This window comes from Gambusia affinis, linkage group LG13 (assembly GCF_019740435.1).
Source record: "Gambusia affinis linkage group LG13, SWU_Gaff_1.0, whole genome shotgun sequence".
Classification (NCBI taxonomy): domain Eukaryota; kingdom Metazoa; phylum Chordata; class Actinopteri; order Cyprinodontiformes; family Poeciliidae; genus Gambusia; species Gambusia affinis.
This window is the reverse complement of record NC_057880.1, coordinates 15,232,346-15,258,939: the sequence shown is the minus strand read 5'-3', so window position 1 is coordinate 15,258,939 and position 26,594 is coordinate 15,232,346. Positions and strand designations below refer to the sequence as shown.

The window sequence follows — 26,594 nt, the reverse complement described above, 5'->3', positions numbered from 1 at the left end:
AAGCCGATGTTAATACATTAATCAGCATTTCATATTTTCAAACATGTGCAACATGTTCACTAAAAGGGATAGTCTAGAACTGTATAACTCAAATTAATTAAACATATGAAAAGAACAAATCTTTCTCACCACAACTAGGCTTTTTATTAAAGACAAACATATTGGATTTTCTGTTTATAATTTGGACTTTGAAATAACTATTCTGTTTGTTCATCCAGATTAAAATTTGGAAAACTCAACTATAAAAAAACCCATAGTTAAATCATTTTGTATTGCAAATCCTGTAAAATGGTGTATTAAATGTTACCTTGATTCAGAAAGTGAAACTAGCATTTAATATCCACACAAAATGGTTTATTTCAAATGTTCATTGCACTTTATCTTGATTATTATGCTCTAGAGCTGATAAAAACTGTTAAGAAAACCTGTTGATTTAGGGGGCCTTCACTTACTTCCATTGTTGGGTCCACTGAACAGTACTCCATATATTATCTAATGGATTTAGTTTATTTCAGTTTTCTGAAACAATCAGTAGTAACCATTTCATTTACTACCCAGGCCATTGACAAATCCTGAATGAAAATAAAATTAGCCCTTCTTATTTACCAAACTCTGTCCTTCAAACATTTTTTCTCTTTTATATGGAAATTTGTGATCTCCCAACTACTTCAGAAATTACTTTTTGCAGTTCAGATTCATTGTTGAGAGTTCCAATGACAGAATACTGGACTACTCGTAATGCATTTTGTGGGTCACAAAAAACCTTTATAAATCACTTCTACCCCAGTTGATCTCACGTTCTATTTATTTTATTTTTTTTTCATTTTTTTGTATCCTTTCTACCAACTATTGTGTGACTGGTCTGAAAATTGAAGTGGACATGATGTATGCTAAAAAGACTTCTCAGGAGTTCAAACTTTCTTCTTGTTCTTTCCACGTTGAGCTTTATTTCTTCTTGTGGATAATGTGCAAACCTTCACCGAGTTGGTACTTGTTGCAAAAGGTTTCAGAAAACAGAAAGAATTGCATAATAGTTTGACTCACTGGCTGCTCGTTCAACTATAGAATTACTAATGCTCTTTTGTGACAAAAACGTTTTGATAACGTTTGATTTCTAAAAGCAAACTCAAGCCACACCTCACGTACAACTCCAAAACAGAACAGCTGATAACTATAAGGAGAAACTGCACAGAGACATTTTCAACAATCGTCAGCTTTTCCGGAGATCTTTTCAAACTCCTGAGTCCCATAAGGCACAAAATAATCTGTGAAACTGCTTAACGTACAGGGCACCAAGACAGACGCGCCCCTCTGCTGCCATCTGGTGGACAAATTGTAACGGACACGTCTTTAATTACATACATTCATTATGCACATCAAAGTCTTCAAGTTAAAATTAATCTTTTTTTTTCTTTTAGTTATGAGAAGTCATGTGTCTCGACAGGTGGTGTCTCTCTCTGAAGTATTCGTGGCAAATCGGGCAAGTGAGTTTCTCCTCCTTCCTGCGTCTCACCTGAGACTCCGCCGCGAACTCCTTTTTGTGGTGAGATCGCATGTGAAACACCAGATCCGAGGTCATGCGGAAGGACAGGTTACATTTGGCACACCAGTTCTGCACCGACACACCGAATGAGGAGGTGAATGTGGGCGGGAGGACCGTGAGGGCGGATGTGGTCTGGAGGTTTCTGGACCAGTGCTCCGGCGCGTAATGGAAAGCGTTGCCTAATGGAATCGGGGAGGCCAAAGTCTGCATGTCACCGCCCACGATGCTGGATGCCATCAGATTGTTGTATCCCAGAATAGTCCTGTTGGTGAACGCATCAGTGATCTCATCCACGCGGCTAGGGGGGGCTGTTGGAGCGCTGCTCAGTTGAATCTGCTGGTTCACAGTAGATGTCCTTTTGTCAGGTTTACAGAACGCGCTTTTCTGCTCGCCCTGGCTGCTCGACAGAACCAGAGAAAACGCGCTGCTGCCGCTCGAAAGCACACCAGATCCTTCCCCTGTCCCCAAACGTGTGTCAAGCACTTTATGGTGCGTAAAAGCAGCACTGACTTCCCCAACTTCGGTTGAATCAGCGCTTCCTCGTGGCGCACGAACTGCTTTGACCCTGTCAGCTTTGAGTTTGTCAGGAGAGGAGGAGGAGTCATGCGCAGCCTGGTCACAGCTCTTACCCATTTGGGTGACATTTTCATCGTTTGAAATATTTGTTTTCTCTAACAGAACCGTTTTTCGCCACTTGGGGACCGGAGCATCTTCGCCCTTTCTCTTTCTGGAGGGAGTCTCCACCTCTTCGCCTCCTCCAGATATTTTTTGCTCTAGATCTCTGGCGATGTTGTGGAAATCGGTCACTCGGTGATGCCTCTTGGTTTCCACGTGCTTGAGCTCATAGACCTCACGGTTCCAGGTGTCACTCTTCGATTGGGTGCACAGAAATCTGCAATGAGCCACGAATGGATTCTGATTTTTGAAGCTCTGGTTGCATCTCCCGCATTTGTATTCTAGAAAAGAGAAAAAATACATGGATAACATCAAGTGGGATTTATTTATTTATTTATTTATTTATTTATTTATTTATTTATTTATTTATTTATTTATTTATTTATTTATTGTACTTGGCTAACTCAGGTGGTTTTTACTTTAGATTTTTAAATATGAAAAACAAAACAATATATTGTGCACTGACTGAAATATGCTAAAATATTGCTGTTACACTAATAAATGTATCCTCATCCCTAACCTCTTGCTTTTTGCATTCCTGTTTATTCTTTAGTCCTTCAGCTCTTTCCACTAGGCTCTTCAAACCCTTTGTAAACTTTGTGTTCCAACAAAAATATTTCTATAAAAGTAACACAAATATTTTTTGTAGCTCTAAATACAAAGCAAATATAGTCCCCGTTACACTTGTAGCCTGCTGCATTTTAACCTTTCATGATTGTGTCCAACAAGGAGGAACTAACTTTAGAGGAAATAAAATAAAGTACAAAATAGGTGTATGTACATCTATTTTTATGTATAAAATAAATATTTTAATAAAACAAATGCAAGTTTTAGCCTAACAGCAAAAGCAACTGTAAAAACAGTTTGGTGTATTAACAATAGTATTACTAGCATTGGTTAAATAAAATGCTGGTTAAAATGCCAGTGATGGATGACATCCACTTTAATGGAGAGATGAAGATAAACATCTTTGATTCGCTGTCCACTGTGTGTGAAGACACCGAAGTTCACAAACATGTTAAATTTCAGTCTGGCTGGACAGCACAGTCCTTATGATGAAATCCCACTATTTAATAACATTTCCCCAAGCAATCAAGAAAAAACCTTCATGCAGCTTGAACTCGTGCTTATAAAAAAGATCCAGCTCTCATCCATTTAACACATTAATCTTGTGTACAAAGTCCATAAGACATCTTTTGTTAAAATGTAAGTTGTATCTGGGGGTTTTTCTGGATATAATGTGCAGCTGCAACATCTACACACATACCAGCAAATAGCTTTTACACAGTTTTCCACTGTCATCACTGTTATGTATAAAAGGAAGTTCTCAAAATTCTGTTGAATATCAGTCTGAACCATTGTTTAAATCCCTTTAATTAATCAAGCTCCTGGTCGGTACTCACAGCTCCTCCTCAGACTGAATGTCCCGTGTAGTGCGCACAAACACCTGACCTGCTTTCAGAAATGCCTCCGCGTTCTGCTCCTGTGCGTTACGCGCAGCCTGCACCAGCCGCAGCCAGGAGAGCACAAGAGCTGAATTACGCATGGCCTCTGGGTCGACCTGTTGGCACGAAACATCAGAAAGGTGTCTTTTTTATTGCTGTTTGTTTTGTTGTTGCTGCTGTTTTTGATGCCACTTTTTACATCTTATTTTAAAGTTCACATAAGCCATACTGTCATAAGCCATACTGTCAGGCAGCAAGTCCACGCTGCCTAACCTTTGACTCACCCTGAACATGTAGGACTTCGATGTCTTGTCGCTGCATTTCTGGGCAATAAAGGCGATGGTTTCGTAGAAAGTGTTTTGAAGGACGCACGGACCAAAGCACGTTCCTGCAGGGATGCAGCGCGTCACCACCACACTGGTGTTCAGATCCGTTGGATGCTGCAGGAATTTAGTGTCACTGGACCAGATAGACCGAGTCTGGAGAGCGTGATCCATTGTTAAGCTGGAGAAGAATCATCAGAATCAGATACTGATTTTTTTTATTTATTTTATTTTTTATTTTTTTTACGATCAAATAATATGGCATGCGTAAAGCTGTGTATCAAGTAATTTGCTATAGAAAACAAATGTTTTAAATCTGTAAGATGTGAAGCGACATGGGTTTCAGATAACAAATGATAAAAAAAAGATCATTTTGAAATATTTATGAAAAAAAATTAAATCCCAGAGGGAGGCAGACAGCTGGTGTTGGAGTGAAATAATTTCTAACGTTCTTTGTTTCGCTTTTTCACTCGGTTACTCCTTTTGTCTCCGCATCTGCCGTGGAGTCCAACTGGCTCCTCTGTGCGCAAGAGAAGTTCCGCGGCTTTTAAAAAGCGTTTTCTGAACATTTTATACGATCACTGAAACACATATAGCTATGTAAAATGCCGATCTATTAGTTTACACAAACATATGAACATACGATTGTAACCCATAGGAAGAATTTGGTGCCGCTCTTTAAAAAAAAAAAACGTTCCTCATGCACAGGTTTCGCTGTGACTGGTCCGTGGTGTTCCTATAGGCTGCAGAGGAGACGTGGATGAAGGATGCTGCTGACGGACTCACCCGGCGAACATGGAGGATGCTGTTGGTTCCGGCAGGTGCAGTGGACCTCAGAAGCGAAGCTTCCTTGGACGAGTTCCTTCTCCGACTGAGAGCTCTTCCTCACTTGCTGCCTGTCTCCTCTTCCACTCCCAGAGCAAATTGAAGCCTGAAGCGCGGCGCACTCATTATAACGCGTGCGCGCTCACGGTCACACGCGCTCATGCACGCCTTTCCTAAAGTGATAATACGGTATTTACAGTGTTTTCCATATGAAAACAGGATTTGGGCATTAATCTGGAATGCAGTGAAATAACGCAAATTCCTACTTCATCGTGTTCATTTTAGCCTTGTGCTTATGCGACTGCACTACAGTCTGTACGTTGTGATATTTCTCAATACGTAAAATAAATCAATCCAGTTATTCTGACTTTTTAACTCTACTCGAAAAATAATCATATGTTCTATTGCACAACAGAGCAACAGAACCTCTCCTTTTGGTCGCGTTTCAATAAAAACAGTAAGTTTGTCTTACGCAATGGGGCAGAATGTGGCCAAAGAAAATGCAATGAAGTTGGCTGCCAATTGTGTGCGCCTTTAAGGGTCTGGCCTTGCCAACGGGCCAATGCATTATTCATAACTAAATGTTTTTGTTTAATGAGCATTTAATGATTATTCTGCATCAGAGCTTTCAATTTTGGGGTGGCCTAAATTTCCTGCTGGTTTCTGAGCCAACTTTTTTTTTATAACGAGAAGATTAAAAAAACCGAGGAAAGGATTCCTTGGAAGTTCTCCAACTATCAAATGACCTTAATAAATTTAAGGGGCTTGGAGGAATAATTAATAATTTGTTTATTTATTTTTGTTAGTTTGGGGAAAACTAGCTTGTATATTTATTATTTGGAAATAACAGCTTACTATAAATCTTTAATATAACCAATTTGAATTAAACTTCCGTTATCCGAGTCAGTTTGCGACTTAAGTTGACAACATTGAGTGTAAACACACAGTTGTTCTCATGAGGTGACCACAAAGTGACAACCTTTCCCTATATTGTGAAATACATATTTAACTTTGTGTCACCAGGACTTGCTCTGTTTGCGATAGCTTGTCATATTAAGATAATGTTATTTACGTTTGTGACAATCACAAATGTTTGGAAACTAACCAGTCTCCTATGAAGTCCCCTAGTGGCCATGAAAATAAGTTGTGTCCTAAATTTACTGGTAAACTCCGAAATGTCAATGATTGAAATTATTTTTTTCGACCAGCAGGGTCCTCTCTACGTTGTCAGAGAGCAATTGATCTCTGACAACGCTTATTGACCTCAAACATCTTCAAAAGAAAACTAAAGGAGCTTAAAACGATTCAGTTTTACATTTATTTAGGCCTTAAGTAAGTGCTGACTGAAACATCAAATCTGTGTCTCAAACCTCATGGAGAATGCACCAATATGTTGTATAAAATTAACTGACAGTTATACTTTCCTGATTGATCTAATGCAGACCTAAGTCTGCATTAAATTGGCTCTTCACAATTTATTTAATGATATTTATGTAATAAATAAAGTGGAATTGGAGCCCAAATGAAATAAATTTTAGTCTTAAATTTCAGTCGTATTATGACTGATAATGAATCGATAAGCATGGTTGGGGAAACACTCACCGTTCATACAACTGCTGCTTTATGTCAAACTACAGTGGGGTCGGCAGGGTTGCTGGTGCCTTTCTCCCGCTAACCTTCCGGGCGAGAGGCGGGGTACACCCTGGACAGGTCGCTAGTCTGTCACAGGGCAACACACACACGCACACACGCCTACATAGGGAGAATTGGGAGAGACCAATTTACCTGACAGTCATGTTTTTGGGCTGTGGGAGGAAGCTGGAGTACCCCGAGAGAACCCACGCATGCACAGGGAGAACATGCAAACTCCGGGTCGGGAATAGAACCCAGGATCTTCAGTGCTACCAACTGCGCCACTATGCAGCCCATGTGATGAAGTCATATTAATATGAATATCTATAAAGCCATAACAAAATCAATGTTACTTGCGGTCAGTTGTGAATGTGTATACATTTTTGTTTATTTTTGTCATTTCACGAAAATACAAAAATCAAGGCTAAAACCTTTAGATGTGCAAATGATTTTTTGTTATGTTTGTGCGTTATGCGGAATCCACAAATTGTGGCAATCTGCCCCCGAATTTGAACAAAGAGGATTTCTTCCCCTTTGGAAAATGGAAAAAGTGAAGTTTTGCATCTCTCCTTGGGTGTCGCTCCTCTCCTCTTCTCGGTTCCCCTCTCGCATCTCCTTCATCCTGCCCCGCTTTTATGCTTTTTTTTCCCCCGTCAGCCGAAAGAGAAGCCTTGAAGAGCCCGGCTTGAGCAGAGCAACACTCCTCCAGGGCTGACTCCTCCTTGAAGGCACACACAAAAAAAACCCCAACAGTCTGTTTGGAAACAGACGAGTAAAGAGAAATGTGAAGATCCTAAGTGGTTGCAGTGTTGGAGAAGTAAAGTGCTAACCTGGAAAGATGGCGTGGACAGAGGCTCGCTTGTTGCTCCTCGCCTTTGCTTCGCTTGGATTTTTCCTCCTCTGCGTCCCGGTGGAAGGGGAGCCGCCGGGAGAGCAACAGGAGGAGGAGGAGACCATGTCCTGTCAGGGCGCGTTTGACCTCTACTTTGTTCTGGACAAGTGAGTCCCCTGATATTATTTATGGCATTGTTACTTTCTGCTCACTGCTCATTGCCATGCAACCGAGCTTAGAAACGTGGAGCGCATCAATCGTCTTGTTGTGGCCCAACGGTACTTTAGAGAAGAAAACTACTCAATGCGGCGCTATGGGTGATTTATAAAATAAACAAATGCATCGTAAGGTTTATTATTCTACAAAGTCAGTGTTAGGATAAAAGTGTCTATGTGTCACAAAACTGTCCTCCACCTAAAAGTCTACTGGAAGAATTTGCTTAGGAACACACCTAAAGCCACTTTTCTTTGTCTTAGATATGTTCAACTATGCAGGCTGTAGTGATTTTTCAAGTAGAGAGAATATTCTGGCTTTCGGAGCGTGTTTTTCTTTTTGTCTGGCTAAAAGTGGTGAGTCAAAAAGCCTGTGTTACCCACGGATGTGGGCAGGGCGAGCAGGATAGGGTTTCAGGCTGATGACGCCTGCGGACACAGCTGCAGAAGCTGCCCTGCATGGCCCGGTGAGCTCCTCAACGGGTCCTTTTCACTTAGGCCCTGATTTAAATAATCACTCTTTCTTTAATCCTGCAAGTTCATAGATATAAGTTATTGTGTTTTGGATAACAAAGCAATTATTATTATTATTATTATTATTATTATTATTATTATTATTATTATTATTATTATTTATTTTATTTATTTTATTTATTTTGCAAACTCTGGTTGAAATCTTTAATTTAAAAATGGTAAAATTTAAAACAAAGGGTGTCTAAAGTATACCTAAAGATACAATTTAAATGAACAGTATTTATTACAGTGCCAACTAGAGGCAAAATTGTAGATTGCAGCAAAATCATTCGCATTCGACCTACCCCTTGTAAATCATAAATCATTATTTTCATTGAAGAATATTACTTTAATTTAATTTTGAAATAATAAATCTAAGGAATGGAAACACTCAGAGAATCTTAAACAAGTTAATTTTCCTTCTGTTTTTCTTTTTTTTTTTTCTTTGAGCATCATAGACTTGAACTATTTTCATAAATGGTGAGTACGTATGTACCATTTTCATGTCCAGTAAAATTGACAGAGAAATTACAACAATAAAGTGTTAACCACAGACCAATAAAGTTCTAAAGGGTTCACTGTGAAAAATTGTAAGAAAGATCCACTATTTGTCAGGACAATATCAATAAAATACATAAGTATTTAGACTTATGCAGATTAGCCTAATGTTCGATAGTATATTTAAAAATGCACCACAAATGTTCAGAACAATTAAGAAATATTGTTAATTGATGTCCTAAGATAGCTAGCTATGTCTATGAGAATGTATCACCAAAAGATCACATTGTATTAAAACAGGTTTTAAGTCAATATTAGATTATAAATTCTCTAGAAAAGCATGCCATTTCATCTATTTTTTGATCCATCAACAAGTGCGGAGTGGCTTGTGTTGTGTTTGGACTATGCATATGTAGATGTGATGAAACACAGTGGTGGCAGCATTGTGCTGTGAGCTTTTCTTTAACATGGGAGTTGACAGGATGATGCAGATTTGTTAAATACGGGGAAATCCTGGAAGAACACTTTCTAAAACCTACAAAAGACTTAAAGATCTGAGAAGGAATCTGAAGTGAGGCACGCATATGTATTCAACCTCATACATATGTTGAGATTTTTTATTTGAGCTATATTTAGATTCAGGTCTTGAGCATTGATTTATGTCTAGACTCCACACACAAAGAGCTGCTTTTCTTTTAGTGAGGACATGAAAAGGTTTGAAGTTTCAAACGCCCCTTAAAAGTTAATTTCTATGCTTTTGTAGTTTTAAAGTGGTTTGTTTGAAACATTTTATGTTTGTTTTTTGTTCTTTTGATGAAGAAATTGCCAGTGCCAGTTACACTCCAGTTTCTCGTCCACACTTCTACACAGCAGCTGAAATAAGGTGAAACCACTTAGCAGCAGAGAACATGGAGTGATGTACAAATAATTAATGTGTTCATAGATCTGCTTGGTTGGCATTCTTTTTCACTGAAATGCTTCTCCTTACCTTAGAGTGAATTTATGTAGTGTTGGGATTTCCAGCTAAGTCTTCCCTCTATTTACTTATTTTTCTTTTATTTCCAACTATAAGTGCTTTAGTTTTATTCAAATTCAATTGCATCTTGTTTTTTTAAAGTTATTTCACTTCATTTGTCATCTTATTTAGTGAACACTGCAAATCAGGAACAGAGCGGGACATATCCATTAATAATAAAGACCAACTTTATTATTTCAGACACATTGTATGACATTACACCTTATTCCTTAAAGAGAAATCCAGACACTGAATACACTAATGTAAATTCACTTTTACATGCATATTTTCAAGAGTCTCTATCATTAAAAGAAAACATAAACAAAAGAAATGTTGAAATAACAGACCAGGCTAATAACTGGTGATAATATTGCCAGAAATAAAAAAGGAAGGGGAGGGAGATATATTCTGAGCACGGGTAGTGATTCTCCAACAACAATATTATCTTGTTGTTTTTTTTAACCTCACACACCATTATGAGTAACCTTAGTGTAGCACAGCAAAAATGCTTTTGCAACAAGGCCAAGACAAAGCCACATTCTGAAAAAATTCCCATCAAAATCAACCCTGCAGTTGTTATTGTTTCCAACATTTCTTCCAAATCTTATGTCTAATATGTGATGGCATGCTAAGTATCCTAACAAGCTCAGTTTTATTATCGAAACTCACAATGGATGTTGGTAGAAACATGGCGATGTGGCTTGTAGAAAAGGATCTTGGTCATCATGAGGCATTAAGAGAGTTTGTTGCCAAATAGGCCAACAAGAAAATCCTGTAATCTCTGCTGAGACCATGAAAGAATTTTCTCACATCAACATCAAACTTTGCATTTTGTGGCCTTTATTTGCTCTATTCATGTTGCTGTTTTTATTACTTTCACTATCAAGTTTGAATTTTTAAAAAGGCAAATAGATTAGATTATTTATCCATCCATTATCCAACATGTTCACGACTTGTGGGCTGCTTAGAATGTTTTAGTATGATTTTAAAAAATGCTACAAAAGCATTTTTTTTTTGGTGAGTACACCAAGAAAAATTGCTGCTTATGCACATCGTGTGCCAAATGGACTGAAATTATGGCGTATCCAAACATGCTGTCTTAGCGAAGAAAAACGCAAACAACACGCAACACCACAGTCAAATTGTTTGCTCAATCTGATTAGAAGATGAAAATTACAGCAAGTCTTTAATGGAGTAAAAATTAAGTTTGTGGCGACGCTGCACGTAATCCAAGGCTTGCAAATATAATCTTGAAAAAAAATGCCCCTCTTCCAGTGTCCTCAGTGGAGTGGAGCCGCCCCATGAGCTGTGAAGTAGACAAACTGAGTGACATTTAGGTCGGGTTTAGACACGTTGGGCGATCTTTCAGATGTCCACCTCGACATCTGTCTGCCACTGTTCAGTCTTTACCCTTTGCTTCAAAAAGTTTAGTAGAAGCCTCGGGAGTGCGGCACATCATGCATGGCCAAGCCTCTGGTTTGTTACACTGTCTGGAGCTGTAAGCTTCATCAGGCCTTCAGGAAGCTGCTGATCTTTCCTCCGAGATAGGACTGTCTTGTTTCCACGCTCTGCGGATCTTAAATGTCACCCAGTGACCCAATCTAATATTTCAGGAGCAGAGTGCAGAGCAAAACTGAAAACAGCAAATGTGCATCTAGTTTTTAGACATCACCTCATCTGTGTTTGTCTGTCTCTCATGTTTGACTTTGGCTGTGTAACAGGGTTATGAGCTCAGAAAAACTAAATTACCATGAGTCCCACCTTCTTAAAGGCATGTCTGATCCTCACTTAAAACCAGGATACAGTTTTTAATTCCTCTCAGTCTGGGTCTTCACAAATTCAGTATTAATGGCTGTGTGTTGTGTAGAGGTCTTAAACAGATTTATGTTCTTTTTAAGGGGTAAGCATTATCATGTCTGGTCTTAAAAATACAGCTACCGAAATAAAATGATGATAACATTGTTTTTGTTAAAGTTTTGATTTTAGCTGTAGAAGTAACCCAGTCTTTTATCATTATTACATAATTTTTTACATTGCATTCAACAATATTGAAAATAAAAATGTGAAGTCAAGTTTTCATATGTAGTTGAAACCAAATATTTACTTATATTGTTTAAAACTCAGATAATCAGATTTTCCTAACTGTCTGATATTTAACAAGCTATAAAAACAATGTTCCTTTTTTTATCTCACTTTCAGCCCTATTTGAAAACTTTTTCCATTTTGCTAAATGGCAGAATATTGAGAGAGATCACACTTTTAAAGAATTTTCTTTTGGGTGCTGGGTGGCTCATTTGGTACAGCATGTACCTCGCCACAGTTGTCCTGACTTTAGTTGCCAATCTGGGCAACTGTTGGCACATCTTCCACTTTTCTCTGATTTACTGTCTGTTCACTTCTCAATGAAGACCCCAATTTTCCTCTTACTTACTTCAAATTCAAAAGTTGTTCAGACCATAAGATTACGCTGTTGTTCAATAATTTCATAAAGTCCAGCCTTTGAGCTAAATGTATTCAAACCTATGAATGTATTTTAAGACAACGCAGCTTTCTCCTCTGACATTATTGAAAAATAAATAGGAATATCAAGAAAAGGAATAGTGAACCTCCATCAGTCTGGTTCATTCTTTACAATTTCCAGATGGCTGAATGCACCACATTCATCTGTTCAAATAATTAAGAGAGTATAGACACAGCAGGGATATCCAGCCGGCATACAGCTCAGGAAGAACACCAGCTCTGTGTCCCAGCGATGAGCATGTTTTGGTGAGAAATATGCATAACAACCCTGAAGCCAAAGTAAAAGACCTTGTAAGGAGGCTGGTTAAAGCTGGTTGAAGCTGTCATATGGATATGGGCAGAAAGCCTACTCAGAAAAAGGAAGGTTATCACTTCAACAGCAACTTAAATAGTCAGATTTGTAGTTAGAAAACATATTTTTGGGACAACTACTTTAATTTTTAGAAAATATGTCCTGTAATGTAATTAAACTAAAGTTTAAGTGTTTAGGTACAGGAAAAAAGTGAAGCTCGAAAGCCTGAGAATTAGGGCTGCACCGATTTATTGGCCAGCCGATTTATCGGCGCAAATTTCCGTAATTTTGGGAGATCAGTGATCGGCCGATACCTACATGTGAAACTGATCATATCCTCTGATCTTATCTACTTCTGCGAAGGTCCACTAATCAACCACTGTCCTCCTCTGCTCTAGTGTGAGAGAAGTTTGATTGGTAGACCAGCCCACTAGGTCATGTCTGCATGTTAGTCTCACTACCGTTACCGATGCAGCAACTGTCTTTCTATATTTACAACATTTCAGACAAAAAGAAGAACAAAAAATCTGGTATTGGCCAAAATAAGAATCAGCATGTCAGGCTTTTTAAAGATTGGTAGTTGGCGATCGGCCAGAAAACTGCAGTCAGTGCACTCCTACTTTTCAGGGCGATGTTTTGCTTCAGGAAGGAATGGTTACTTCACAAATTAGATAGCTTGAGGAAAGAATATTATATTGAAATATTGAAACAACATCTCAGAACATCAGCCAGGAAGTTAAACCACAAACGGGTCTTCCAAAGGGACAATAACCCTACGCACACTGCCGAGTTAGTTAGAAGGTGTCTTAAGGACAACAGAGTCATTATTTAGGAGTGGCCATTACAAATCCCTGGTCTCAGTACCACAGAAAGTAGAAAAGACGTGTGCGAGTGAGGCAGCTTAACTAACCTGGCTCAGAGGCCAAAAGTCCAGCAAATTGTTTTTAGAAGCTTGTGGAAGGATACCCAAAATGTTTAATGTAGTTTAAGTCATGTAGTTTAATGGAAATGAAACCAAATATCAAGAAAAGATATGTACACTTCTGAATTAAAAAAAAAAAAAGTTAAAAAGATTTCTCCCTCTTATTGTTCTGGCGTTTAAGAACTGCTAAATTATTTGGGTAATGAAGGCTGACAGGAAATGTTTACTCTCACAGTGAGGAAAAAATGACTTTTTAAAGAGTGTATATAACAATCTGGTTTCAGTTGCATTTTTACATACTTGTGTTCGAGTTAATCAGCAGCTAACATGTTTTTAAATTGTTCTTTTTCCATCTCATAATATTGTCCATATGTCTTTTCTTGTATTGACTTAAAAGTCAAGCAAAAAACTGCATCAATATACAAAACATTTCTTTAGTAAACTCATTTACCATGTTCTGACTTTGCAAATTATAGAACATTAATAATATGAAGTTTTTTCGCTTTAGCCATTTCTGCACGTTACTGTTGCATGTAGTTCAAACAATGTGCTTAGGTCTTATTTTGCTAAAAAGAACATCAGCTAGACTGTTTTAACTTAATGCAACCCTTTTCACAAACGGTAAAATAAAGCAGAGTTTTTTGTTGAGCTTTAGAGCACAAAGTTTCTCAATAAGATAGGGATCTAGCAGGAAACTCCTCCTGCTGCTTTTCTGTTTATCAGATAATTCCACAGAAGATGGTAATTGAGAGGGAAGTCTACATTTATATGGAGGATACAAATAATCCCACTTGAACCCAACAGGCTCTGTGTTTCATTTTGCTTAGGACCCTCTAAAACCCATGCAGATTTGCTGCTGAAGGGCTTTGATGTTACTTCCTGTAACACACATTCAGACATCTCCCCCCTGCTGAGTGATAGTTATGGTTCCCTCTGTTGTTCATGTCAAAGCCTTTTCTACTCTAGCGGACGGACACCCAACCTGTTGTTGGGCTGGCCGTGCATAGTGGGACCATCTGTTCCCCCTCACAGTCACACACACACACCCAGTCACTTGAACACATATAACACGAACAGAGGCCAGCTGCTTGCTACACGGTCCCTGTTTAGAGGCAGACTGCTGCATCTGTCCCTGTCTAACCTCAACCCTGTGGCCCAGCAACAATTAGCTCCCATTAGCAGCACTGAGAGACAGGCTTTAAAGAGACGGTTCTGTTTATGGCATCATGCAGCAGATTAACCAGCAGCTCACAGATGAGGGGTTGCAGTCCAAACTGAAGGAATGTTACTAAATCATCTGAGGGTTGACCTCGGCAGAGACAGGGGGTGACTTCTATTCTGAAGCATGTGGGATGCATTTGCATGTTTTCCAAAGAGAATGTTAACACTCTTGTGTACATGTGGATTTATAGTTGTTGTTTTTTTAAATTGGGAAAAATGTTGATTTTCAGATCTGGCAGCGTGAAGCATCACTGGAATGAGATTTACTCCTTTGTGAAGCACCTAGCAGAGAAGTTTATCAGGTAAAATGGACGACGATGCATATAAATTGTTGAATGATTTGTTTAAGTCTTTACTGAAAGCTGAAGTGGGACAACTTTGTGTCTGCAGCCCCATGCTGAGGATGTCCTTCATCGTCTTCTCCACACAAGGAAAAATCATCATGGAGCTGACTGAGAACAGGTAACACACTCAGTGTTTTATCCATCCATCCATCCATCCATCCATCCATCCATCCTAACGCTAAGTTCTACTTGATTCAAAAACATTTGTGTGTCATGTTGACTCTACCTACTCTGTTCTATTTATTTTAATAAGAACTCTCGCTCAGTTTGTTTAGGGTGTTTTTAATCTGGATGTTTGTCTTTTACTCCTCAGGGAAGCCATAACCGAAGGCTTGAGGGCTCTGAACGATGTTATTCCTGGAGGAGACACATGCATGAACCTAGGCCTGGAGATGGTATGACTAATTCTTTTTGTGTACTAAATGTGGCACAATGATTTTATATCATTCAGTTAAACAAAGGTTTAGCTGAATTACCTGAATCTGAAAAAATATTTTAAACTGCAGTTTTGCCTGTTGATACTGTGTATGTGTGTCCAAAGCACTCCATTTTACCGCCTGTCTTTTTAATAACCCCTTCTTTTACAGCTCACTTCATAGTAATTGGTAGTGACAGCTACGTTTTTCACTTAGGACAGTTAAGCAAGTAAGCGAAAATGTTAAATGATGACTTCATAAAGCAAAGATTGGAAAAGTCTCAGAACAAAACAAGTTGAACTGTTTTTTGTCACATTATGTTTTTTCTCCTGTTAAACTTTTAATGCCTTTATGCTAAAATAATATTATTTCCTCCAGTCATTCATTGTTAATTTTACACAAGAAGTACTGGCACATATTTATATGTGCATTAAATTCATTTTTATTAACCTCTAATTGAATGTCATGATCTCTTTGCCTCTCCTGGGATAAGCAGAAATACCAATATGTGATCATTTTACTGCATGAAACCATTTTAATGGAATATTGACAGATACCTGTTTTTTGCTATTACAGGCTAATGCACAGATATACCATGAGAACCGAGGTAAGCTCCATCTGAAATATATATTTTTTTCTTTTTTATGGCACAATTTAATATAATAGCAAAAACAAATTTATATTCTCCATGTTCTTTGTAGGGACTGCCAGTGTTATCATCGCTCTGACAGATGGGGAACTGAAGGAAAGACAGTACGACACAGCACAGCGTGAGGTAATGCGTGTTAATGCATGGAGAAATGCATTATGGTATGCAGCCTTGTTGTTGATTATTACTCCTCTAGCTGCAATCAGTTTTGCCATAGAAAATTGTTGATCGATTGAATTTGTGGCTTAATCTTAGGAACAGTGTTGGCATAGTTACTTTAAAAAAGTAACTTTAATCGGATTACTGATTACTCCTTGAAAAAGTAACTTGATTACTGATTACTTGATTTGGAAAGTAACTAAGTTACATTAAAAGTAACTTCTTTAGTTACTTTCAGCAGCTGCTAACAACACTCCACCTCCTGTGAAAATTACATTGATCTTTGCCAATACTTAATTGCAAGTTATTTTATAATGGTAACATCAACAATGTATCTCCACTTATATGGCTGAACTGAAGGGGAGATTGTTTAATGGTTACATCAGTACAAAAAAAAATCTTTAGTAATTTGTGTGTTCCAGTATTGTCTGGATTTTATTTTAATCTCCAGGCTTTCTTTATTTTTAAGTGTTGATATTCTGAAGACTTTACATTTCAATTGGCTAGTATGGGGTTTGAACCCATGACCTTGACATTATTAACACCACACTCTGACCAGCTGAGCTAACCGGCCATATGTAATGTTAAGTTTTCATCAATTTAAGAAAAACGGGTCTTGATGATGATCTTACCACGATGAAGATTTGACAAAAGTGTTCATATTCTAATGACTTGGATTTATGCTCCGTAGATTCAGAGAAATTACCTCAGCTCCCACAGTGGATGAATTTGTTTGCACGTCACTCATGAAAAGGCTGGCAGAACACCTTGTTTCGCTTGCAGAATTATGACAAAATACATCTTCAGCAATTAATTTTATGATAATAAATCAGGGACTGTTTGAAATCAAAAGGAAATGTAGTGGTTAGGATTTAATTTTTTGTTGTTTTGTATCAGAACAAAATTACACAAAAACAGCTCGAAGTGTCAGTAAGTCATCTTTATTATGAGAGACTTGTACAAGGTTTTGAGAACTAGTCTAAAAGTTAATTTTGGTCAGATATTAAAATCTATAAGGCCATTTTAGATTAACAGAAAAGCAGAGACACTAAAATCTTACCAAATGTTTGACCAATCCTTGCAGGCACAAAGAGCCAGGTCTTTGGGAGCCATTGTTTATTGTGTAGGAGTCAAAGACTTCAACCAGACCCAGGTAAGATGCACATAGAAATAAAATGTTGCAAATGCGTTAAAGCAACTACTCAGTTTTGCTTCCTGTTTCTATATTTTGCAGCTTGCAACTATTGCAGATACCATGGAACATGTGTTTCCAGTAACGGGAGGCTTCCAAGCTCTCAGAGGAATCATTGACTCGGTATGACACACACATGCAGTACCACATCTTTGTTATACAGAAACTTACCCACACAGGAAGACTCATTGAAGCATATTGGATCCCAAAATTTCACGTGTGATTTTTTTTTTCCCCCTTTGTGGCTCTCAGATAATCAAGAAGTCTTGCATTGAGATTCTGGCAGCTGAGCCATCCAGTGTGTGTGCGGGAGGTAAGAGGTCTGAGGCGTGAGGGTCTTGGTTAAAACAGGATGTGGCGTGAGCAATTGTGTCAGTCATCGAAAGCCTTTTTAGTGGAACATGAGGTTAAGTAATTAATTTGGATGCTCATGACCGCAGAGTGACAGGGAGCGTATTGTCACCCACAGCCAGAGGAAATTAGCATGGCTGCTCCAGCACAGCATGTGTGCAAAAAAAAATAAAATCTTTAAGCATGGCTGCATCTCTGACCTAGTTTGCCACATTGTGTATGCTAAACAGACCTTTGAGATTGTTTCGAGCTCTATTGTCTACTCCTTCTCCAGCGATGCTGCTTCCTGTATGATGCTTAAGGAAGCCAGAACCAGCAGACGAAATGCTGAGAGAGATCCTTTATATGCAGCCGGCACGATGGATGAGCTTTGACATGACCTTATTAGGACTCACTTAAGAAACTGCATTTGCAGGCCTTCTACCAAGGCCGCTAATGGAGATTACCTCGCATTATGGGATATGATGAATGAGAAAAGCATGTTAGAGGAGGAGACTGGAGAAATATCTTGCCTTAGAAGTAAAACACAGTGAAAAAAACTCTGTTATTACCAGACATAATTACTGTCTCTGGTTTCTGAGTCTGGACATGTCTCACTAGACATGTGCCGAAATATCTCGCTATGGCCTCATTTATTATTCGATTGATGAATCTTCTAATGTTCAGTGAACTAAGAAACCAAGAGACCAAAACCTGATTATGGCCTAATTAATGGAGATTATACCCACATGCACATTGTTTGCCTCTGTTTGTAGTTCAATGTCTACACAACTGGACAGATTTGTTCACAACCCTTGGTAAAGATTTGTAACAAATATTTTTTTTTTTAAGTTTTAAAATAAATCTCTTTTAGAACGGTAGCATAAGAAAACACTAAAATCCATATCTGAAATATATCTGTTAATGAAACATAAATTGTGCAATTTTTACTTGGGTAGCATTTTCTCACTAACACACACATTGAGCAGGATTGTAGGGAAGGTAGAAAATCTTTAAGTCACCAAATGATCACAATAGCCATTAAAGAAAACATGCATATCATTGCCATCACAAACATAACCATGCACTTTTCTCCACTCTACTGAGACATCAAATCAATCTATATGATTTGACTATGTGAGCTTAAGATTCATCTTTTTGGCAACAAGCATTCCAACTGGGCTTGGTGTATAACAAGTGATGATGTGAAATTTGTGATACTGTGGGCTAATTTATCTTAAGAAATACCCAGGAACCTTTTCAGGGTGCATGAGATAATAAAATATTTAAAATGGAAGGGCCTTTTAAAAAATAATCTGGTGACCTCTGTTAGCAAAGTGAAAATAATTTTTCAATAGATCTTTAGGAAGGCCATTATTCTAAAACATGGACTAAACCAACACAGAGATGAAACTACACCTTCTTCCTTGTCTTTATCAATCTCCATGGTAAAATGGGGAATAACTAATATATTATCAGCAGGGATGCTAATAATTTTCCTTTTTAAAAAACATTTTTATTCTCAACATTGACTTACAATAATTAAATTAAAGGTTGATCATTTTTATTTTTTGATGCAAGTTTACTCAACTGGAATAAAAGGTATTTTTTATTTTTAAGTCTCAAAAAGTCAGATCTTACTGACTTGCTATTGAAGAGTAGAATATTTTCTGCCTCATCTTAAAAACCTAACCCTGTTATTAAGTACGTACTTTGAAGCAGAAATCAGTCACTAGTTTGTAGTCCTACGTACACATCCTTTGCATTTCCATTTACAAACATACTAACGTTCTGCATGCATGTTGTGACACTGTCTGCTTCCTTCTCTGCATCCATGCAGGATATCGACTGAACTAATATACATGGTTGGATGTTTTATAGTTGGCAGCATTCACACGCACACTCATACATGGTTCTTGAAGCACGTAAACACATGTCCCTCACATTGATGTGAAGTGACCAGACCGAGCTGCCTGCGAACAGGCCATCAGACTGGACAGTGAACACCGGGCCACACTATCTGACGTGACAGCACCGATTCCCCCTATAAGACACACACACGCATACACTGACGGGAAAGCGAGGGTTCGGCCTGAGATCCAACATGACAGCAGAGATTGCTGCTTTCATTAACGTCTGACCCTTAACTCCCTGCTGTCCCTTCCTTTTTATGCCCCTCCCTGCATTTCAGTGTCCTTTCTCACTAGCGTGATTGAAGATACACCGTTCCGACAAGTCATGCCACGTCTTCTACATGCACACACATGCTCAGACAAAAGGACATACATGCATATGTGCTTAAGTGTGTCAACACAGAGACGCTCACTGGGACCAATCAAATCCATGTCAGGCGTTCAGGTGTAGATGTAAAGGGACTTGTGGTCGCCAGGGCAGGCGGGCAGCAGAAAGCAGAGCCATGCTGGTGGTGTGTCAGTGGGGTAACACCAGTATGTGCCCACCATGTGTCTGACAGCGCTGACCTTTCAGCCTGTCATGTGTCAGTGTTTACAGAAAGGGCTTAGTTGGACTATTGTCTGACTTTTTTTTTTTAAGTTGTTGGTATGTGTTCAGTCAAGAGAAGGAATGTGCATGAAGAAAAATGTCATAAATAAACGCAAAAATGTTTTCAATCATTAAACATTAGTAGTTTTAATAACAGTCAGCTGTGCTAGATTAATCAATACATTGTAGGTTTCTGTGTATGCATTGTGTCACACTGCAGAGTGGGCTGTTTGATGGTTGTGAGAGGATTTTGACTGCTAAATCAGCCAAACTGTGTTACTCTTAACCCATTATATTATATTATATTACATTATATTATATTATATTATATTATATTATATTATATTATATTATATTATATTATATTATATTATATTATATTATATTATATTATATTATATTATATTATATTATATTATATTATATTATAATAAAAAAGAAACAACCCCACTCACATAGTTAAGTATGCAAAAAAATTATAGTATAAAAACATACATTAAAATTAAAACATATAACAATGATTTGAAATTAACCAATAATACAGTGAAATATAAATGAAATTATATGTAGATACACTGATCACTAATATGTTAATACATATAATTATAAAAAAGCTAAAAATGTATATGTATATCGAATAGTTACAGTATTATATTATTGTATTACACTATATGATATTTCACATTTCATTTATTTTAGAAGATATCTATTTATTGAAATGACATAATTTATGTGTTTTGAAGGAGATGCGGTGGTCTAAATGTCAACATATTTAGATTTTACTGAAGCTGGAAATGACAACCAGAGACTAACATGCTGCAAATCACTGAACATCTGCAACTGAGTTTGCGCACACATGTGCTAAGCCATTCAGCATGATGAGGTCAGCTCTGTGCACAACCGTAGGACAGTAGAAAAGCGACCTAAGGGGTGTCTTATATCTTGTCGAGGTTGGAATCATCTTCTGAAACTGAGGTGCAGTCTTTGCAGTGACTTAGATGGTCTAAAGTCTTTGATGAATCTCAAACATCACCACTCTTCTCTGAAGAACCTCTAAATCCAATCCTTCACTAGTTTTAGCGGTCAGCTGTGCTTCTTCATGCATAAATGTGCGTTATAGTTTACGCAGCAGCTTCTCTGACCTTTAAAGAAGGGCTGCCACGTATACACCCTCTCCCAGTGATCTTTTTATTCAGTGATCTTCACGCTGCAGCATTAAATGATAAAGGTGTGGCAAATGTTCACTTCTATTAGCACAGATACCGCTAGAGGAAACCTCAGCGCACATGAGTGTTTGAGAGACCACGGAGAGACACACTCGCATTCCTGCTTGCAATTACAGGGGATAAATGCTTACACATTCCATTAAAAAAACCCACAATATAGACACATGTTTGCCTCCACACAGACATGTGTGCATGCCTGTATGCCATGGTGCCATAGGTAAGGTCAGACCTACTTTGACAGTGCGGTTGTCAGCCTTCCAGGCATGTTTTTAGGAAAGTGGTTCCCCCCTCGCTCTTTAACATATGCTGGGTAGCAGCCACATAGACACTCCAGCATATGCTGGCAAGCTTCTGTCAGTGCACTTTAACAGTGCCTTGGGGAAACTAAAGGTCAGACACACACACATGAACACATGCACACATTCCTCCCGGCTGCTGCTCTATCTGGGATATTTGTGAATAGCAGCACTTTTAACATTAGCACCACTGGAGCATATTATGAGCTTTCCACACATGCACGCACAAGCACACAGATGTAAACAAACAGTAATGAAGCATGCATAGGTTTTCTGCAGCTTTAGCTCAGCGCATCAGAGAAAGGAACGGCTGCCAGGATTCGCCATAATTGCACATTTACTTTACTTTCTGTATAATCAGAATATGAGAACAATCTTGATGTTTTATGGCTATCTCAGATGAAAATACGCTCATTGCCACAAATGTACATGTTATCAATCTCTTCTCATGGCTGGTCTGCTTTCTGTTTGTTTCCCAGAGAGGTTCCAAGTGGTCGTTAGAGGTAATGGTTTCCTCCATGCAAGAAACATCAACCAGGTCCTCTGCAGCTTCAAACTCAATGATACGCACAGTGTTGGTGAGTTCTGCACATGTGGACACTCATTCAAGCAGACTTATACTTTCAGACAGGGCAAAAGGGATCTTTAAAAGTTTTGTCTTATGAAGCTGAACTGAAATTTTCTTCATGCTTACATGTGGCAGGATGTGTTTGTGCAGCCAGGGGAACAGGAACGGTGTAGTAACAAATAAAAATACTTACATTTATGCAGTGCCCTGCAAAAGCATTCGACCCCTTTGAACTCTACTCAGCACACATTTGAATTCAGCACCCTTTAGTTTGATATCCCTGAAAAACAAGAAAAACAACTGACTAGTGGGATAAAATGTACTCAACTAATCTGACTTCATAAAGGTGTGGTAAAAGGAAATCATTTTGGAATGAATAATTATACGTTCTGGCTTACATGCAAAGCAAAAAAGAAAAATGACATTGCATATTACCCTGATCACTTCATTCCCATGGTGAAACATGGTGGTGCCATCCATCCTCATGCTGTGGGCATTCATTTGTTCAGCAGGGAGAAGGAGATTGGTCAGAATGGATAGGAAGATGGATGGAGCACACTAGACTTTTATTTTTAGACAGAAAGTTTTGCTGTTCAGCTGTCACAAGTCACATTTTGCTCAGTTAAACCATCAGCTAAATATGATCTATGTATCATATAGATACATAGACAATACTGTAAATGTATTGTCAGATTTTACCAAAAAAGGACCAATTATTTTCAAAGCCATTAACTGTATAGGTTGTTTTTTTTTTTTTTGTTTTTTTAGAGCACCACAGTGTTTAATGCACTCACAGTGAGCAACATACACATTTTGGGGCACAACTTGTTTACTAGCCTGGATAAAGAATTTCCAAAGGTTTTGGCAAAAATCTGATGCAGTGACTTTACAGAGAAAACCCTTAGAAGTGCTGGTACCCAAGCTTGTATTGTTCCTTATTCAAATCTGAATGCCTGTTAGGCTTTGAAATGTTTTGCATTTCACAAGAAAAAAATTGCTGAGTGGTTTTGCTTTTTGTTTGTTCTTTCCTGTGAAGATGAAAGACCCACTGGAATAGAGGACACCTTCCTGCTTTGTCCTGCTCCTATCATAGAGGAGGTGGGGAGGTAAGCTCTCTTTCTGTGGTCCTGATATTTACCAGCTGCACCACAAGTTTTGTGTGGACTCGGAAGACTTTTGTCCTTGAAGAAATTAGGACCAAAGTCGCAGAGTGTCTGATGATCAATCAATGTTTGTCACCGCTAACGAAGCCAGACACCAATCACAAGGGGACGGCAGGAGTAGAGCCCAGGAACACGAGTTAATGAGAGCCTGCTTGAGAGAATCGCGCGGATGTGTTTGTAGGTTTGATGCCTTTAATCTCAGAGTGACAAAGTGTGAGCGAAGGCAGCAGGCAGTGGAAAAGTTCCCTCTGAGGGCTCCCAGCTTTGCTCCCAGTAATTCATCACAGCATTATCTTTCGGGGGAGACGGAGCGTTGCTTTTGGCGGAGCTCAGAAGAGCTGGAGACCCGGCAGCCGCAGCCTTTCCCTTCACGGCTGCCCGCAGTCTGGTACATAATTATACATTTGGGCCTGCAGCCTCAGACACCTCCTAGTCATCCTCTGTCTTGTTTCTGTCACTCAGATGTCTACCGCAGTTTGAGATTGTCCCCAGTGAAAAATGATAGGAAAATTATTCTCCTGGGCCAGGAGAAAGTCTTTTTTTTTTACATGTTGTTTAACAGTATTTTACGTACTGTTAAATTTACAAATCTGTAGCAGTGAAGGGCTTTTTACCTTTCATATAGACTGGAAAAAACTCTCAAAACCCAAGAAAAAATTAAGGTTTATATATATGATTGAACACATTTGTGCCACATGGAGCTGCTTTCCCTGAGACCAGAGGAGAACATCATTAAATACTGCAGTACTGCCTTAAGGAAGCATCTATCCAAGAAACAAAGGGCCCATCAGAGCAGAGTCAGCAGAGCTTAGCTGCCTGAGTGCTGCTAAAGAGGATGTCAGCTGTGACTGGCCAAAGGGCGCAGAGAGATGGCCAACATCTGGCTGATGAGTTTGAGACGTAGAGACATGTCATCCAGTGAGCAGGAAACCGCGCTGGTGATTCAAAAACATTCTCCTTACCTACTGTTAAAAACAAACAAAAAAGTTTTGCTTTTAAATATAATTAAAGAATGCATTTATTTTTATGTGAATACATTTTTATTTAAATCTTCAATATGCAGTTTTAAGACACAAATTCAGTTGTGTGTGTTTGCAATTTTTGCTACAAAAAATAATTTACCATGTCTGTTTATGAAGCAGAGTTCAGCAACAAGGTCATTCAATGTGCTTTGTATAATAAATAAATAATATGTTAAAAGAAAGAATGAAGTGCAACATTACAAAGGCAAAATAAAGAGGAGGAATGAAAAGTTACAATCCAGACTAAAATTATTCCATGTCCCAGTTGTTGTTCATCAACGCCAACTCGATAGAAATGGGTTTTTAGCCTTGACATAAACCATCATCTGCTTTTGCTGATTCCTTGTGCATACGCAGCTTAATATCCCTATAATAGGCAAAGTTACCAGTAATGAATCCAGTAGCATTCCTTACCATGCCTTCCACAGAAAGGACCCACATCTAAAACCCAAATTAATAGATCAGAACCAATTTGTCACTCCACTGGAAAACCAGTCATGTTGTTTAAAGGAAAACATTTCCTGGCATAAATCTCTGGATAGTGCCAACATTGCCCTTAAAAACCACATTTTATTGTGCTATACTAATAAAAAAATGTTTCAATGACAGAGGTTTAAAGTCACCCTTCCGTGCAGTCGTATTAAAACCACCCGCTAAAGTCTTTATACTTTTGATTCCGATTTTTGTTGGAATGTCGCCAGCTACCAAAGCTAATGCAGTGCACATCTTCTCATGGGACATTAATATTTTTGTACATGGTGCTGAATAAGTAAACAAACACAAAATCTGTGTGGGTTGGACTTTCTCTCTTTTATTGAGATCTTTGCATAGCAGTTCTTGAGGCTTTCTGCTAAACACGAGCAAAGCAATGTAGTTCAGAAACGTTTTAAAGCAAGTGAAAACTAAGGTTTTAAAGTATCTCTTGTTTTAGCAGCATTGTCGCATGTAATGAAGTCACTTAGGTCGCTGTCAGATAAATCTGTTTTGACTGGGAACCTTCCGGACGCAGATCCTCCGCCCCCACCTTCACCATGCTCCTCCTGCACAATATGCCCACACAAACTCGCACAGGGGCAAAAATGTATACAGTGGGTGCATTGATGATTGATAGGAACTGAGATCTCTCTGTCAGAGTGGAGCTGATAGCATCATGTCTGCTGCCTGCCTGAAAGGAAAGCCCACCATGTGATGGGGAGGCCAGTCAGGAAACAGAGGGAATAATTAGACAGAAAGATTAGTGGCACCTGCACCTCCAGTTCCATCTTCCCGAGTCAATGTCTCCATCAGCTGCAGTCACCCACTGCAGAAGTGTACATGGGTTCTCTTAAGGGAGGGTCAAGAATAGGAGAAGGGTTTTTTTTCCCTACCATCCCCCACACTCTGTTTCCTCTCCTCTTCCCACCCTCCACCCTGCAGTGACCTCCGTGTTGTCAACCCCTCCTCAGATTTTAACCTAAAGCTCAATGCCTGCTGTTGTTTCTGCGTCCCATAAGAACAAGTAGCTGTTTTATGCTCAAGTCCAACAGTTTGCTTCTTTGGTTTGTAGTTAAAACCTTAATAACTATACAGTGCCTTGCCAAAGTATTCCCAATTTTTTCACATTTTGTCATCCTCCAGCCGCAAACGGCAAAATATTCTGTTGAGATGAGTTGTGAAAGACTAACGCAAGACGTACAAGAAAAATAATGAACAAATAAGATGGGGAAAGTATGGCGTGTAATGGTATTTCAACCTTTTACACTGACACTCATTTGCTTCTGTTTGGCTACTGTGCACAAGCGTGTGTGAGTGTATCACATACAATCTCAATGATTACAATAAAAGTTATGGTTTTTAACTCATAAAACGTGAAAAAGATCAGAGGGGTATAAATACATTTGGAAAGCTGTGTAAATCTCTTCTTTACATCTATAACCCTGAATCTTAAACTGCTTGTTTTTCTCTGGTCTGCTGTCTCCATCCTGCCTATCTCGATGCAGCGGTAGATTCTGGAGAATAAGAAGAAAGTTTATCCTCCAGCGGTTTCCACATTAGAGCTTTGGGTCTAATCCAAGGAGTGGAGATTCTTTTTGTGGGTGGAGAGCTTTTTGACCTTCCCATTTGCTTTAGCTGAGAGTTTTGTCAGCATATTTGTGTGCTTAAAACAGCAGTAAGTACAACTCCATTAGATAGAGGAATGTGTTTGACGCCCCAGGCGAGCCTCAACAGCCATAAATGTGTTAACACATGCCGACATCTTTGAGTGTTTTCAGATGAGAT

At 38.7% G+C, this 26,594-nt stretch overlaps 2 protein-coding genes across 2 annotated transcripts in view; one reads left to right on the top strand and one right to left on the bottom strand.

Annotated features, from left to right (window-relative positions):
- Positions 1 to 301: 301 nt before the first annotated feature.
- Positions 302 to 4,921, bottom strand: prdm8 (PR domain containing 8). The gene is given in 4 exon segments (XM_044136156.1): positions 302 to 2,499; positions 3,575 to 3,779; positions 3,948 to 4,167; positions 4,773 to 4,921. Coding segments are annotated over 4 exon segments (1,521 nt in total). The 5' UTR covers positions 4,784 to 4,921; the 3' UTR covers positions 302 to 1,414.
- A 2,182-nt stretch (positions 4,922 to 7,103) lies between these two features.
- antxr1d (ANTXR cell adhesion molecule 1d) overlaps positions 7,104 to 26,594 on the top strand; it is a 29,368-nt gene continuing 9,877 nt past the window's right edge. The window contains exons 1-11 of the mRNA XM_044136538.1: positions 7,104 to 7,442; positions 14,699 to 14,770; positions 14,859 to 14,930; positions 15,126 to 15,207; positions 15,805 to 15,835; positions 15,930 to 16,003; positions 17,121 to 17,189; positions 17,271 to 17,351; positions 17,481 to 17,541; positions 22,062 to 22,160; positions 23,187 to 23,256. Of these exons, the coding sequence (XP_043992473.1) occupies positions 7,282 to 7,442; positions 14,699 to 14,770; positions 14,859 to 14,930; positions 15,126 to 15,207; positions 15,805 to 15,835; positions 15,930 to 16,003; positions 17,121 to 17,189; positions 17,271 to 17,351; positions 17,481 to 17,541; positions 22,062 to 22,160; positions 23,187 to 23,256 (872 nt within the window). The 5' untranslated portion in view covers positions 7,104 to 7,281. The remainder of the gene's footprint in view (positions 7,443 to 14,698; positions 14,771 to 14,858; positions 14,931 to 15,125; positions 15,208 to 15,804; positions 15,836 to 15,929; positions 16,004 to 17,120; positions 17,190 to 17,270; positions 17,352 to 17,480; positions 17,542 to 22,061; positions 22,161 to 23,186; positions 23,257 to 26,594) is intronic.